The 15000-nt window shown below is 37.8% G+C and overlaps 3 protein-coding genes across 6 annotated transcripts in view; 2 read left to right on the forward strand and 1 right to left on the reverse strand.

The window, feature by feature from the left end:
- The window catches only part of Pgls (6-phosphogluconolactonase), a 98339-nt gene extending 94262 nt beyond the window's left edge, over positions 1-4077 (forward strand). The window contains exons 2-5 of the mRNA XM_070116193.1: positions 56-253; positions 457-582; positions 2142-2299; positions 2957-4077. Coding sequence (XP_069972294.1) covers positions 56-253; positions 457-582; positions 2142-2299; positions 2957-3058 — 584 coding nt within the window. The 3' untranslated portion in view covers positions 3059-4077. The remainder of the gene's footprint in view (positions 1-55; positions 254-456; positions 583-2141; positions 2300-2956) is intronic.
- A 1879-nt stretch (positions 4078-5956) lies between these two features.
- Positions 5957-13023, reverse strand: LOC113822429 (DNA-directed primase/polymerase protein). 4 transcript variants are annotated; one of them, XM_070116191.1, is made up of 3 exons: positions 12735-13023; positions 10196-10295; positions 5957-8074 (listed from the first exon to the last, which is right to left on the reverse strand). In XM_070116191.1, exon 3 carries the CDS (start codon positions 8022-8024, stop codon positions 6105-6107), a length of 1920 nt encoding a protein of 639 aa, XP_069972292.1. In that variant the 5' UTR covers positions 8025-8074; positions 10196-10295; positions 12735-13023; the 3' UTR covers positions 5957-6104. The 4 variants fall into 4 exon arrangements, with proteins under 4 accessions (XP_069972292.1, XP_069972291.1, XP_027230768.2 ...); XM_070116190.1 differs by lacking the exon at positions 10196-10295 and having other exon boundaries at positions 12692-13023; XM_027374967.2 differs by lacking the exon at positions 10196-10295 and having other exon boundaries at positions 12735-13022.
- Positions 13024-13366: 343 nt separating this feature from the next.
- LOC113822431 (uncharacterized) overlaps positions 13367-15000 on the forward strand; it is a 2552-nt gene continuing 918 nt past the window's right edge. Inside the window, exon 1 of the mRNA XM_027374968.2 lies at positions 13367-15000. This exon is cut by the window's right edge and continues 918 nt beyond it. Within this exon, the coding sequence (XP_027230769.1) occupies positions 13472-14287 (816 nt within the window). The 5' untranslated portion in view covers positions 13367-13471 and the 3' untranslated portion in view covers positions 14288-15000.

Genomic DNA, 15000 nt, shown 5'->3' on the forward strand with positions numbered 1-15000 from the left:
TCATCTGATGCATTGCTATGATATTCAACTAATCCTTGGCCATTCTTACACGCAGGCGGCTCATTGGCCAAATTCCTCGGTAAAGGCTTGCCCTCCATCACCACGAGCTGGGATAAGTGGTCCCTGTTCTTCTGCGATGAGCGAGTTGTCCCTTTCGACCACGACGACTCAACATTTAAGGTCTACAAGAGTCTCACTGAGAGCACTCCCTTAAAAGCGGAACAGTTTGTGGTTATTAATCCGAGTCTTGAAGGTAGGTAGGTGGTAGGGTGTGTTACCAGTTTGGATGTAAGAAGAAAATGTGGTTTACTAATGACACATGTTAAGTAACTTTATTATGATGGATTCACAGTAATTGTAAAGATAATATGAAGAATAGTATGTTTTAAAATATATTGTATATATCCTTATGAAGCTGTTATTGGAATGGTAGATTAAAGTGAAAACAACCCACAGTTGAAGCTGCGGCGAAGGATTATGAGGCGAAGGTGCGAGCAAAGTTCCCCAATGTGGAATGGCCAACATTTGACCTCTTGCTGTTGGGCATGGGACCTGACGGGCATACAGCATCTCTCTTCCCTGGTAAGTGAGGGGGTAGTGCAACCATGTCGTTGGGAAATGGAGACAGAAACACTTTCATCAATATCAGTTATTTTGTCAAAAGGTTCAGTGGTGGTTCTTGGGGGGGTTGGGGATAGAGGATAGAGCACTCAGTAAAATTATTGAATAGATAAATTTATTGATAGGGAAGATGATTATAATGATATAATGATAATAGTAATTTTATTATCATCATTATCATCATCATCATTATCAACATCATCTTTATAGTGAACTTCTACTGAAGGCAAGGTTCTAGATCAACTTTTGATAATGGTAGGTTGGTACAAAAGACAGAATGTTTCTGCTCTTACTTTTATTTACTGATCACAAGCACAACTCAGCCCAAATACAATCAAATACACTAGTCAGGGGCCCCACAACACAAGCACTCGCTAGATATCTCAGAGGCTACCTATCGTATGACCAGTGTTGACCTCTCTGAGTGTGTTCTCTCTGACTCTCTCTGACCCTGTCTTACTGACTCCACCTGATTGGTCGTGAGTCCTAGGTTTTATACATCATTGAGAGCATTGGCTCCTGCGCTGACACTGAGGCCACTCATCTAAGAGGGCCTGTCAGTCATCCATCACTATTCCTAAACAAAAGGTCATTTAGAATCCAGTCAGGTGGCCTTCAGTTAGGTCGAGGTGTCTTCACTGCTATAATCTTCATTATTATTTTATTTTTTATTTTTATTGTCATTATTATTATAATTATTACTATTATTTCATGATGGTGGTGATATTGAACCTAGCACAGCATTCCCCCAAAGCTTATATCACTGTGACTTCATATCTTCAACAAACTGGTTAAGGTCAACAAATTTGCACAACATTGGACTAATCCTTTATTTGACGCTTCGATTGCCAGGGAAGTGCACAAAACTTGATCTTATGGGCATGTATATTATGGAGGTTAGTTGCCCCTTTACCTGAGCAGCAGAGTTATAGCGGCTAAGGAGAACACTTGGGTCACTACAAGTGTATCTTTGTTAAACTATAATTAAGGCTGTTTGACTCTCTATAGATTTTTTATTATACTTAATCATGGTTTGCATCTCCGTGAAAATTATCATTTTAGTTTTTCTCAATATCTGTGTAGTCATGCATACAAGATATGCCATTATGTTTCTCATTAGTACTATAGTTATTACATAGGATCTTCCATTCCCACCCCATCTAGAACCACCACTTGAAACCCACTATCCTCAAGTGAAGAGCATTGGTTGTTTCTTATGATAATACAGTAAAAGAGGTAGTTACTCCTGGGCAAGATCTTACAAATAAATCATCATGATCCAAACAGTAAAATGACTTGAAAAGGGGAGATAGAAAAGAGCATTTTCCCAATGAGAAAGTATGCTACGAAGAATCATGAAGTCATAACTATGAAGATTTAAACCAATAGAATAACTATGCAATAAAAAGATGGTGTAAGAAATATAGAGAAATAGAAAAATTAAATGTTTTAAATAATAGTCAGGAATACAATCGTAAGGTGACATGATTACCTGAAATATATTTATACGTTTATAATAGGCCACGCACTGCTGAAGGAGGACAAGCTGTGGATCGCACCCATCAGCGACTCCCCAAAGCCACCACCTTGCCGCGTGACCATGACTTTCCCGGTGATCAACAAAGCACGTTGTTGCATATTTGCAATGGCTGGACAAGGAAAAGCAGACATGGTGAAGGTGAGGCTCGATTGCAATTAACCATTGTTTGCAGTGCATTATGATTATCGAGTGAGGGGTTAGCTGCTATGTTTTTCTTTTAGATTGTGTATATGCAAAACTTGATATGATAGTCTGTTACACATAAGCTGTATTTTAAAGTCACTTATAATTATTGCCTTTAGGTGGATTATACAGCTGGTAAAATGAAACTTTGATCCCACCTCCAAAAGTCAGTATCATCTAGTATAGTTTGCTGGTATTAACATCTCTTTCCCTCTCTCCCTCACCCTCCTTCCCCACCCCACTTTTCTTCTTCTCGCTCCCTCACCCTTTCCCTCTCCCTCCTTCCCCATCCCACTTTCCTTTTCCTTCTCCCTTCTCTCCCTTTCCCCCTTCCTCTTTCTCCCTCCCTCTCTCCCTACTCCTCCCTCCGGCAACATTCCCACCAAGGTATCATAAGAACTAGAGTTTTTGTTCTGCACTGGCAGTAATTATTTCTGTCATCAGCAGAGCAGAGTGTAAGATGACTATTTATTAAGTCTTGTGTTTGCCTTTTTTTTTTTTTTTTTTTTTTTTTTTTTTTTTTTTTTTTTTTTTTGCCATAAATTGTCCGGGATTATTTATCAGTTATTACCCAATGTGCTGTCTTTTTCTACTGTATGATTGCATTTTCAGCGTATCCTTGGAGACAGTGAAGCTCTGCCATCCGGAATGGTCAAACCTATTAATGGAGAACTCATTTGGATATTAGACGAAGGAGCCGCGTCTAAGCTCTAGAAGTTAGCATCAGATGGTAACTTCCGAGAAGAAAAGTGGTAAATGGTTCCGCAGTATTTTTTTGATCTCTTCATTAGTGACTAGTCTATTTTTTTTTCTCTCTCTCTCTTTATCCTTCTCTCCTTTTTTTTTTATATGAATACTTTTTTTATGAAATGTGTGATATGTTCCTCTTCATTATGAGATAATTATTTTGTATAAATTTTTCTTAAACATTCCATTGTAAAAGGGGTAACTAATGGTAATGATCATATAATTTCCAGGTTAATATAGCATTCAATGTACATTTTATTTCTGTATTGATACTCATTATAGGGACCACATCCAAACAATTTATACCTGAATACTATATGTGACCTATAATTAACCAATTTAATTTTAAAATCTAAACATGTGATAGTAATGCCTTTTGTTGATATCAGAATAATTACACCTTAGAATTAAAGAAAATATTGTTGAGAATAAGATTATTTTTTATGCAAGGGTAAGAGAATCTGTTTATAAAATATATGATATGATGAGATTTCTTTTATAATATTGTATTTATATGTTTATTGTTACATTATTAGTAGTAATATTCATAATAATGTATATTATTTTTGTTATATACATAATTTTTCAGATTTATATTTAGACAGATAATGGTTTTAAAATTCACTTATTATTTTATGCAAATCCTTCTTTTTTTATCTCGATCTTTCTATTTCTTGTAAAGCATAAAAGCATTCAGCTGTTCATATTGTTATAAAGGTATACTGGATCATATATCTTATTATATAGGCTGAATGCAGGAGCTGAAGAACAATTTAGAATACTGAGGAAAAAAGGCATGACAATACATATATTTTTATAGTTATTTGTCTCAATTGCTGATTTGCTTTCCATTGATGTAAGGGCAAATGGCAGATTTTTTTTTTTTTTTCCTTCATGTATCTAAAAAGGTGCTGGTGATGGTACACAACTATTGGCCGGAGACAGACAGTTTTGTACTTTTTATTTTTCATAAATTGAGAACTAAATATAGGAGTATTTATTAACCTGTTTAGGTCATTAGAAAGATATTCTTGGTAAAAATTTGATGATGGTAAATAATAGACATAGACGTTACTGTTTTCCAATTCTACAGCAATGACTTTCTTCTCTATCTCCTTCTCCTCCTTTCTTTTGTTTACCCGCAAAAGCATCTCGAACCTAAGCAGATAAAAAGTGAAAGTCAAAGTACAACTTCACGGTTTACTTATTAATTTTTGGTGCATTATTGTCAATGCTAAGCTCTCAAAGATGGTAATTTAAAGGTGTTGATTATTATTTTTTGCCAATAAAGCTTTTAATATAGTAACATCACATAGTTGATACATAACATAATAAATGAACATACTTAAACATCAAATTTGATAGAAGAAAAGGGAAGAAAAGTTGTTGTCCTCATATAAAAATCTATATTCAGTACATAAATGGATAATGGTTAATGGTTAAAAACAAATAAATGTGCTAGAACATAAATGGATAATAATTCACCTTTTTTACATGGTAGTGACTTCTATAACTCTTTACTTGAATAGTGGACTGTTCTTGCTACACCATTGGTGCATAAGTAATATATCCTGAAATATGAGCATATATCCAATACTAAAAATAGTATGAAAAGTACAAAACCTATGACTAAACACTGTATGACTATTTGGTAGCATTCAAGTCGACCTATATGTGAGGGTATCCACATCTCGAAGTGGTTTAAAACCAATTGTCCAAACATGCATTAATCACGTGTTTTGTTGATTTAAGCTTTCGATTGTAACACAGACATTGATATGTTCATGTTGACGGACTGCCTTCATGATAGGGTATTAATGACTATTGTTTAGATTGTTCAAATCGTGCAAGGCCGAACCTAATTAATATTCACATACAGATGTGCATATACAAAGAAATAAATGCACAGCAGTCTTTCTATCTGATAGATATATATTTACCTTTCTATCTGTCCGATAAAAATGCATATCTTAATTGATAGATATGTATTTATTTCTGTGTATATATATATATGTTCATACAGTGAATATTTATTGGGTTAAGTCTCACAATTTTAACAAACCAGCTTTATATAAATTATTATGTTGTAGATAAAGGTTTAAACTTATAAAATAAAGCATTTAATATAAGCATGTTTGTGCAATTGATCTGCAACAACTTTGGACATACATGCCTTCCTGTATTGTCAGTATACTGGGAGGAAAATGGTGCAGTGGTATTCATTCCAACATATAGAAAAATATAATAAAACAATAATAGTAATGACAAAAAAAAAAATCAAAGTCCTAAATTACATTGTTGCAGATTTTTTGCTACCTAAACTTCTATCAAAATTCACCATATTTTAAGTCCTAATGAAGTTTACATGGACAATGATGTTTACAATCACAATTTCTAAAATGTTAAACAACAGTGATTTTCTTTTTTTTTTTTTTTTTCTTTTTTTTTTTTGCTAGATCAGATTGAAATTTATCTAAATCAATTTAACTTATATATTATACAGGAAACTATGTAAATTTTTTGAAAATATATCCAGAATTATGTAACTCAGAATTGAGAGCAAATGAGTTTCGAACTAAAATAATGACTCATAACATATTAACCAAACCTCCTTTATGTTTTCAACAAAACATACAAAAGTAACATTTCTGAAGCAAGCATCAATAATAAATTGAAACTGTCAAATTTATATATAAATATCTTGGATATACAATGCCTTCCCAAAGCTCATGCTAGGATTACCATAATATACCTTCATTATTATTACTTTAAAATATGTTAAGAATTTTGCATTCATTTTCTCTGGCTTTTTTACACTGTAAAAATGAGCATGTAGTATGTTAATACACGACAGACCAGTAGTAACTTAATAAATATTTATTAATAAAATCTCTGTTCACAATATATAACTTTGATAACTTTTGTACCAGAACATTAAAGGTACTATAAAAGATATTAATCTCCATACTTACTGACAATAGATTTAAAATCTGTATCATGTAATACAGAATTTTTACATCCATGGCAGCAAAAAGTCCTCATCATCAAGTCCACAGCTATTGAACTCCACTTCATCCCCAGCTTGACTCTGAAGCTCATCCTCAACTTTGGCTGCGGCACTTGCAAACTCTTCATCGGAGTCAAAATCATACGTGTTTGAGTTCTTCCGCACTCTTTGGTTTGCGAGGAAGGTTTCTGGGCAAAAGTTTGTCCTGCAATCGTCAAGGGATTTCTGTGAAGACTCGTCAAAGAAGGAACTGTTTGGAGATGATATGAGGGACAACCTATCCCAGGGGTTGCTTTTCTGAGAACTCTGCCGGCTCAGTGAAGACAGAGACATCTCGTCAATTTTATCCCACATCTCAAACTTTTTTACAGCAGTGTTCAACTTGGTGTCTGACAGATGCTCATTCTCAACCTCTGCAGCTGCCATGAGTAAAAGATTATTGTCATCCTCATTTTCAAACTCTGTGGCTGCCACATCCATTATATTATTATGCTCATTCTCGATCTGTGTGGCTGCCATGGTTAGAAGGGTGTTGTCCTCCTCATTGTCATCCCAAATGTCATCTTCACCATTTTGAGAGCCTTGAATCCATTCCATTACTTCTTCGTCTCCCATGTTCTTCCAAAATACTGTCCACTCTGGAAGTGGGATGGGGTTTGACCGGTAGTCCTGGCAGTCCGAGTCATGGCATTTCTGATAATAAACAGCTAGCTTCAAGTTTGCAACGTACATTACCCCATTGCTCTTGTGTTCCCTACCTATGTTGTGGCAAAACCTATTATTGGCTATTTCATAAACTAGCAGTTCACTTTGTGGGAAATAAAACCAGCAGCGGATGTAACCATGACCAAGGATGCTCTGGATGTACTTGTCTATCTCTGGGTAAGGAGAGTGGCTGAACCCTTCCATCCCTGGGCCTGCACCTTCTCTCTCCTTCTGCCTGCACTTCAGTCTCTTCATCCCATCATCTCCAAAAGTCAAGATTTTGGGGCTCTCCCTGACTGTTGTCACCAGAGAATCCAAGAAGAACACTTCCTCTGCAGAATCTCCTGTTTTTGTCAGTGGCACATACTGGTTCTCTGGAGCTATCACTAAAGGTGTATTTTTTCCTAATTTTGTTGAACGGAGAATTCGGAAGTTCCTGTTCTTTGTGTAAACTCCTTCATCACAAAATAGTACTTTGTTTCCCTTGGTATCTGTTACAAATAGAGTTTCCACATCACTGAATGTAAAGCCAGGCATTTCTTTCATGCCTTCCCTAGCCCAGGTTCTTATCTGATTGCAAATCATGATTACAAAATTTCCAACATGGATATTATTAGCAAAGGCCACACCTGGAATGTTGAAAATCAAATGACGGCTAAATTTTGCAAAAGAATGGCTAGTTAAGTCAATAATATTTTTGCGACTGCAGCTCACCCCAAACTCCTTCTGGAGAAAGTAGCATACAATCTTAATAAATGTGTTGGTCATCTTAACACCATCACTCTCAGGACTGTGCATGTACATGAACTCAAGGTCAAAGTAAAGCTTACATACAGAGTTCTCCTGGATGACCTCATATGTACACCTCTGAGTGGGGCTGCGCTCGCACTGATGGATCCACATCATCTTTGGGTGCGTCACCACAAAATTCCTCTTGCCCCCCTGCCCAAGCGCTTCCCCCTCAAAGGAGAACACCATGAGCCCGTTCCCCTGCACCTGGGCGAACTTGATGGCATCCGCTTGGCGACGAAAGGTCTTCCAGGTGGCAGGAGGACCCAAGATCCCAGGTCTGTACTCGCTTACTAGAGGTCTCTGTTTGAGGTGTTTTCTGGTCTTGGCAATGCGCAGCAGCACTCGGTCCCGTGACTGACCTTTGCCATAGAACCCTCTGGTAGTGAGGGGTTGTGTGCGTTCATTCCCTCCTTTTTCTTCTTCCTCCATGATTTCATTTAGACTTTTGCTTTTGAGAAAAAATCACTTGAAATCAGCATCTGTAAAAGAAGTCAGACAATTACTTTTTGTTCATATTAAGGAAGTAAATAAAACTGTTGATAAAATATAAAAGCAGCATACTTTGCTACCCGAGTGTAGAATAGCGACATCAAATCTGACAAGAAATATATTCATAAATTAAAAGTATAGCATATTTTTACTACTATGTTTTTATCCTTTTAGTCAAAAAGACACTAGTTAGACATTTTCTTCTCATTCCTAGAATATTTTGGAGGCTCATATTTCTTTCTCAAGCAAGGACAATGATCTTGGAAATTGTAAGACATGCTTTAACCCGGGAAAATGGTGTGTTCCCTTTGGCAATGCTTGGTTAAATGTTTCTTCGCATAGATGGCTCTCCCAATGCTTAGTCATAAAGGAGTCAATTAGTAGATCTTGCGACCTCACTTTTCCTTGAAAATGCGGGAAAACGCTTTGTTTTTTACTGATCCTATCAATATTGACACTGCTATTTTTGTTTAAACATTATAATTACTATATTGTTACTGACATTATTAACAGCAGTATTAAATATTAGAAAATATTATCGAAAATCAAGGAAAAGGGTAAACAGGTGAGACATTGTTCACATAATTGACTCATTGGTGACTTAGTACTTGTGGAGCCATCTATATGTAAAAACAATTACTAAATTCAACACACACAATGGGCAATTGCATATACGTACATGTCATGCCCAGCGGCTTGGGGTTAAGAGTATCTTAATCTAGTAGGCTACTACAAGTAAACAACATCCCTGAATATTACAATGCATATCTTACTACCAAAAAAACAGTCAAATGCAGTCTAAAGAAGCATAATATTTTAACCCACTGCTGTCAAAATAATAATGTTCACTCTAGTATTTTTTATGTAAAGTGTATCTGCACATAGATGGCTCCACAAATGCTCAGCCACCAAGGGGTCAGGTAGCAGTTTACATGACCTGCTGATTTCACTCTTCCATGAGTTATCGCTATTTACATGCTAATGCTTTTAATTTCGATGCTGTTATTGTAATTATTGACATTATGATTAATACAGTATTATTAACAATACTAAAAGTAATAAAGTGTACAATAAAATCCTTAATGCTCCTCTTAAGGGTTTAGAATCTTCATTACTGGCCATGGTGAGCCTGAATAAAATGGGGGGAAAAGAAACAGTCTACTCCTCAGGGTCCCAATCAGGGGTATGGGCAATTAACCAAGGGAATACCATGCCTATGGCTCCCAGAGGCCACTCATGACTGACACAAAGCCAGCCTCTCATCCTTTCAGAACAGCTCTCACAGAGGAAGGGGATGAAGATACAGAAGAGGAAAGGGGAGAAGAAAAGACCATGTAAAATTAGTTGAAGCGAGGGCTGAGGCCCAAGGTAGGGGTGATCTCCTACATTGGGCCTAAGTCTCCGCCTCCTAAGCTCCCCCACGACAACAACGAGCAAGGTATTGGGAGGGTTCACAATGGGTAAAATTTTGGATAAAGTATGGCAAGGCTGGGATAAATTAGTTCTTTGGCTCATGATCGGGTGAGAGACCTGTCAACACTATGAGTGGGACATAGACTCCTGACTTGATAGGACATTACCCATCGTGAATGGGTGTTGAGTAATCTGCAATGCCTTTTACTTCTTAATGGAACCTTGGCTCTCAGCCTCTCATCCTTCTTTCAGTGGTGTATTTGATACCTTAATTATAAGCAAACATATTCTTTGATATGATACCTAATGAGTATCAATATTAGTGTAAGAAGCTAAAGTTTCATGACGACCTGAAAGAGCTGACATGCATATGCCTTGAATCAAAGATGTATCATATGAACAAAAAAATACAGACAAGACTAAATCTATAGGCACTCAGACACTTAAGAGACATAATTTAAGACGAGAAACTAATATTGCATGATTACAACTGCAAGCTATTTAGGAAAAGTGCATGATGGAAAAACAAATATCTGTAAAAAATAATGATAATAATAATTAAATCTTATTCTCATTTTATCTTTATTACCTTATTTGTTCTTGTTGACTGAAATGTTTAAAATTATAAATAACTTCTGACACTATCATCTCCTTAACTAAGATTAAAAAGGTAATTCAGTTCTTCATAATACTAATACAGTGTGCTGTGTAGTGCAGTGGTGAAAGTGCTGGTCTTGCAATCTTGCTGACCTGCGTTCGATCCTGCGCGCTACCAGTGAATGGTAACCCCGGCCATTCCTTGCACACAGGGAGAGATTTAGAAGGCAAAATAAAACAGACAGTATGTCACAGTAAAGAATATCCATCGTAATAAATGGAATTGAAACTAAATCTTCATGATTTTTGTCTCTCTCCTTTAAATCACCGCCATCACACAAGTTTGTAATTACAATTTTATATCAGTAATAACTAGTTCATTTATGGAGTTTTAGATACCTATATTCCGAGGATCTATATGCCTCGTACTTTCTTTTTGTTCTTGTTGTTTTATTAAATGACACCTATCCAAACAAAAGATCAGAAATGATACTTCTATCCTGTCAATTCACACACAGACTGACAAGTTGGACCAATAAGTATAGACAAGAAAATACGGGACCTTTCACACAGCTCCTCCTTAAATGTCACTCCCCAGATAGATATCAGACAGACTTCAAAAACTTACGCTATTCAAAAAACACAAAAAATAAAGCACTTGTATTATCTTCCCCAGCTATATGTACTAACTTGAATTTATGAAATATATTCCATCAAACAATTCTGTTGTTATTCCCTTTGAAATTCTTCAAAGAAACTAAAAGTTTATGGTCAACCTCAAGAATACACTTCAAACATCTATATGCCGTACACCATGGTAAGGTACTACTTTCTAAAGCTAAATACTTGGTCTCTCATTCTAAGACCTTCCAAACAACTTAAGTAACTGGGAAAGGATGGCTATCTACATACTGGAAGAGAATGACATCTACACCCAAAGTCCCGAGTGTCAGCCCAGTGTCAGCCCCAAGCACATACAGAAGTTCGGGTCTTGAAATTTCCAAAATGGAACAATAGAGGGAGTATAATGAAGTTGATTACATTTACTCAACAAATTGTAAGACAGCTTTTGAGGTTTGTGAGCCTCACAAATAATGGGACTTGTATGGGAGGCAACCTTATGGATGACAGCCCTATAACATTAAGCCAAAGAAAGATTGAAACTCCTTCACGATACTTTCATTCACTCTTACAAAGCTGGGGTGTATTACTCTCTCCATCCACAACAAAACCCAAGTACTGAATGGAAGTATAACTGAATTTAAATAATGACAGTCTAGGAGTTAACACATAATCATGAAGACATTATACTACTGCCTTTGAGGAGTGTGAACATGTTCTTTCCAGAAATGTTAAAAACGAAAATGTTATCAAAATTGAATCTTACTTCAGATAATTCTGACTGAACTCTTCTCAACCCTTTGATAAAAGTTGCAACTAATCCATAAGAAAGAGAGAGAGGGAGGGAGGGAGAGAGAGAGGGGGGGACAGAGAGACAGACAGACAGAGAGGCAGACAGACAGACAGACAGAGAGGCAGACAGACAGACAGACAGACAGACAGACAGAGAGGCAGGCAGGCAGGCAGGCAGGCAGGCAGGCAGGCAGGCAGGCAGGCAGGCAGGCAGGCAGGCAGGCAGGCAGGCAGGCAGGCAGGCAGGCAGGCAGGCAGGCAGGCAGGCAGGCAGGCAGGCAGGCAGGCAGGCAGGCAGGCAGGCAGGCAGGCAGGCAGGCAGGCAGGCAGGCAGGCAGGCAGGCAGGCAGGCAGGCAGGCAGGCAGGCAGGCAGGCAGGCAGGCAGGCAGGCAGGCAGGCAGGCAGGCAGGCAGGCAGGCAGGCAGGCAGGCAGGCAGGCAGGCAGGCAGGCAGGCAGGCAGGCAGGCAGGCAGGCAGGCAGGCAGGCAGGCAGGCAGGCAGGCAGGCAGGCAGGCAGGCAGGCAGGCAGGCAGGCAGGCAGGCAGGCAGGCAGGCAGGCAGGCAGGCAGGCAGGCAGGCAGGCAGGCAGGCAGGCAGGCAGGCAGGCAGGCAGGCAGGCAGGCAGGCAGGCAGGCAGGCAGGCAGGCAGGCAGGCAGGCAGGCAGGCAGGCAGGCAGGCAGGCAGGCAGGCAGGCAGGCAGGCAGGCAGGCAGGCAGGCAGTGTTTTACTTGGGAATTCTACAACCTAGAAAACTTTGTACCTGATTTTGACTTCGGGCATATATCTTAATCATGGCAGGTGGTATATTTTGCAGGTGGTATTTTTTTATCTGTTATGTTGTGGTTGACAGCTGGTTTTGGTGTAGCAACTTCATTTGTGTTGATAAGACTGTTGTTATATGGTGGTATAATGTAATTTCTAATTAGTGTGCTTGTCTATCATACCTCTTAACATTTTATTTACTTATTTGTTTAATTTTTTATTTATTATTATTATTATTATTATTATATATATATATATATATATATATATATATATATATTTTTTTTTTTTTTTTTTTTTTTTTTTTTTTTGTTATCCGGGAAGAGATCTACATATTGAGGAAAAATTGTAATATATGGACATCATTTCATCACAACGGTTTGTTCAAATTAGATATTGCATATCTGACAATTAAATTACCATTAAATTAATTAGTATTAAATCTTGAATCAGTCGTGCTTGCCTGTTAGCTGTCCCGAGTGACTGAAGTTCCGCGAAGTTGCTGTCAACTTTTTTGTTTTTATATTTTCATTTTTCTTTCTTGAACTGCGCAGCAAAGGTTTTTCCCCCTTTTCTTCCCTCAGTCTATCTAGATACGAAGAGTTCTCCTTTCTCTGTCTATCTCTTCCCAAAAAGTAATTTCTTCTCGCTTCATTTGCAAGGTTTTAAACGATAATTCACCAGAAAGTGGCCGCTGGTTGTGTTCGAGATTTGTAAACATGAAAGTTCCGCCTTCGACCTCCATTTTCTAAAAGCGCCGGGTGTTGAATCAAGTGTTTATTTTCTTTGTCAAGTTATCTTTTTCGAAAAATATATTCAATTTATATTTTAAAATTTAGAGTTTTTATTCTGATAATATCATAATTGAAAGAATAGGACAATTTTTTATTATTGAAAACATATCGGTATAACCTTGACCTTCTTGACGCTTGGTGTAAATTCGAGTTGAACATAAAATAACAAGATACCTATTTGTAAATAGGAAAGACTATGTTAATATCCCAGAAAATGCGAATTATTACAATATTAACAAAACATATTCAAAGATATCGAATGAGTTCCTCTTAGGGAAATGAAATAGGGTTTATGCGCCGTTGCGAACGCCGCTTCATGTAAACAGACGCATCTTTTCGGAGAAGGAGCGTGTTCTTCGTCTCAAATTCCTCGCCTTCTTTACTCTCCTCTCGCGGCTTCATAACTATGAGTCGCATCCCTAACCCGTTCCTTGGTGGTCAGGGACAGCAACAGAAGACGCCACAGAAAGCTCCAACTCCTGGATTCTTGCTAATGACTAGACCACCGACGGGGTCGAACAGCTATGGGGGCAATGCGTCTGCGGGATTCAAAGACCAGTACTCGCCCTCGAACACGAGTCCGTCGCGAGCCGCAGAGAGTTTTATCCCCTTCTCGGCGATCGGTAGCAATCATGATGGCAATAGACGTGGGGGAAACCGAGGTGGTGGTGGGAGTGGCAGATACAACCGAGGAGGTGGAAGACACATGACAAACCAGACCCCACAGAGGTTCCCTTATCCATACCAGCAGAATGCAGGAAGAATGCCCAGTCCGTATTGCCAGGGAGGCCAAGGGTACGGGAATTCGCCGAGAGGGAGGCAGAATCATGGAAATCAGCGTGGGGGCCGGTTCGGTGGCGATCACAACAGGTTCAATTCAAATAACGGCAACAATCCAAGAAGAATGCATGCAAATACCCCCTTAAGTGACGTCCCAATTGATAAATTTGTGTCGCCTAGTATGGTAAAAGATCCATGGGAGCATTTTGAGAGTGATGAAGCTATAGAACCTGAGCCTTGTCCGGTTATAACTTTAGATAATTCGGAAATTATAATTGATTCCGACACAAGTGTAGTTATTGAAAATTCTTACGAAGAGGGTGTGAGTGGGACTGAGGGTGACAGTTCACCAGTACATGACACTGGAAGCGATTCTCCTTACGTTGCTACATCATCAACCTCGGAAAAGGATACAGGAAGTGATACAGCAAGTGATGCATAGCAAAATCTTCTGGCTTTGTCTCAGAGATATGGGCTAGGTGTTTGTGCAGTTCTAGATATGTATATATATGTTGTCCCCCCCCCCCCCCAAGTTATTTCTTTCAAATATCTTTTATTGTAATTAAGGATCTTTATTTCAAGTAATACTCATATCCCAATCAAAGCAATATCTTAACTCTCATATGAATGAGTATAAAGTTCAACATCTGTATGGGACCTTTTTTTCTTTGTCTTTTTTTTCCTAGTTTTAAAGAGTGGTTTATGAACGAGGAATAAGTTACAACACTTGAAAGCGTAACAAATGGAAAGAATAATATATTCTGTGACTTTTTCAGAGATGTAGTGCATTGTAGATTTATTAGTTGGCAGTCTTCTTAAAGGTTGCTTTTTCTCTCCTTTTTTTCATACTCTCTTTTTTTCTTTATTTTTGGACACCTTGTTTTACGACTAACACTAGCCTCATTAATGTTAAAAGTACAAAACGTATCAACAAAATGTACAAAGCAATCAATCAGTTCATAAGCTATAGATTTCTACAGTTTTATGAATTTTCATGTTAATCTAAAATTATTATTTTTTCTCTTTTTTTTTTTCTTCTTTTTTTACCATTTGTCTATGTTGCCATACACTTTCCTAGCAGGTTTTTACACTTTTGGCTTCTCAAGTAGTTTTCAAATGAGCATTTCAAGACTGTAGGTGAATTACAGCATTGTA

This window comes from Penaeus vannamei, chromosome 38, assembly GCF_042767895.1.
Source record: "Penaeus vannamei isolate JL-2024 chromosome 38, ASM4276789v1, whole genome shotgun sequence".
In the NCBI taxonomy this organism is placed as follows: Eukaryota; Metazoa; Arthropoda; class Malacostraca; order Decapoda; family Penaeidae; genus Penaeus; species Penaeus vannamei.

Bases quoted from the DNA above. Each gene is read 5' to 3' on its own strand.
- LOC113822429 (XM_070116191.1), bottom strand. From the start codon at position 8,024: ATGGAGGAAGAAGAAAAAGGAGGGAATGAACGCACACAACCCCTCACT.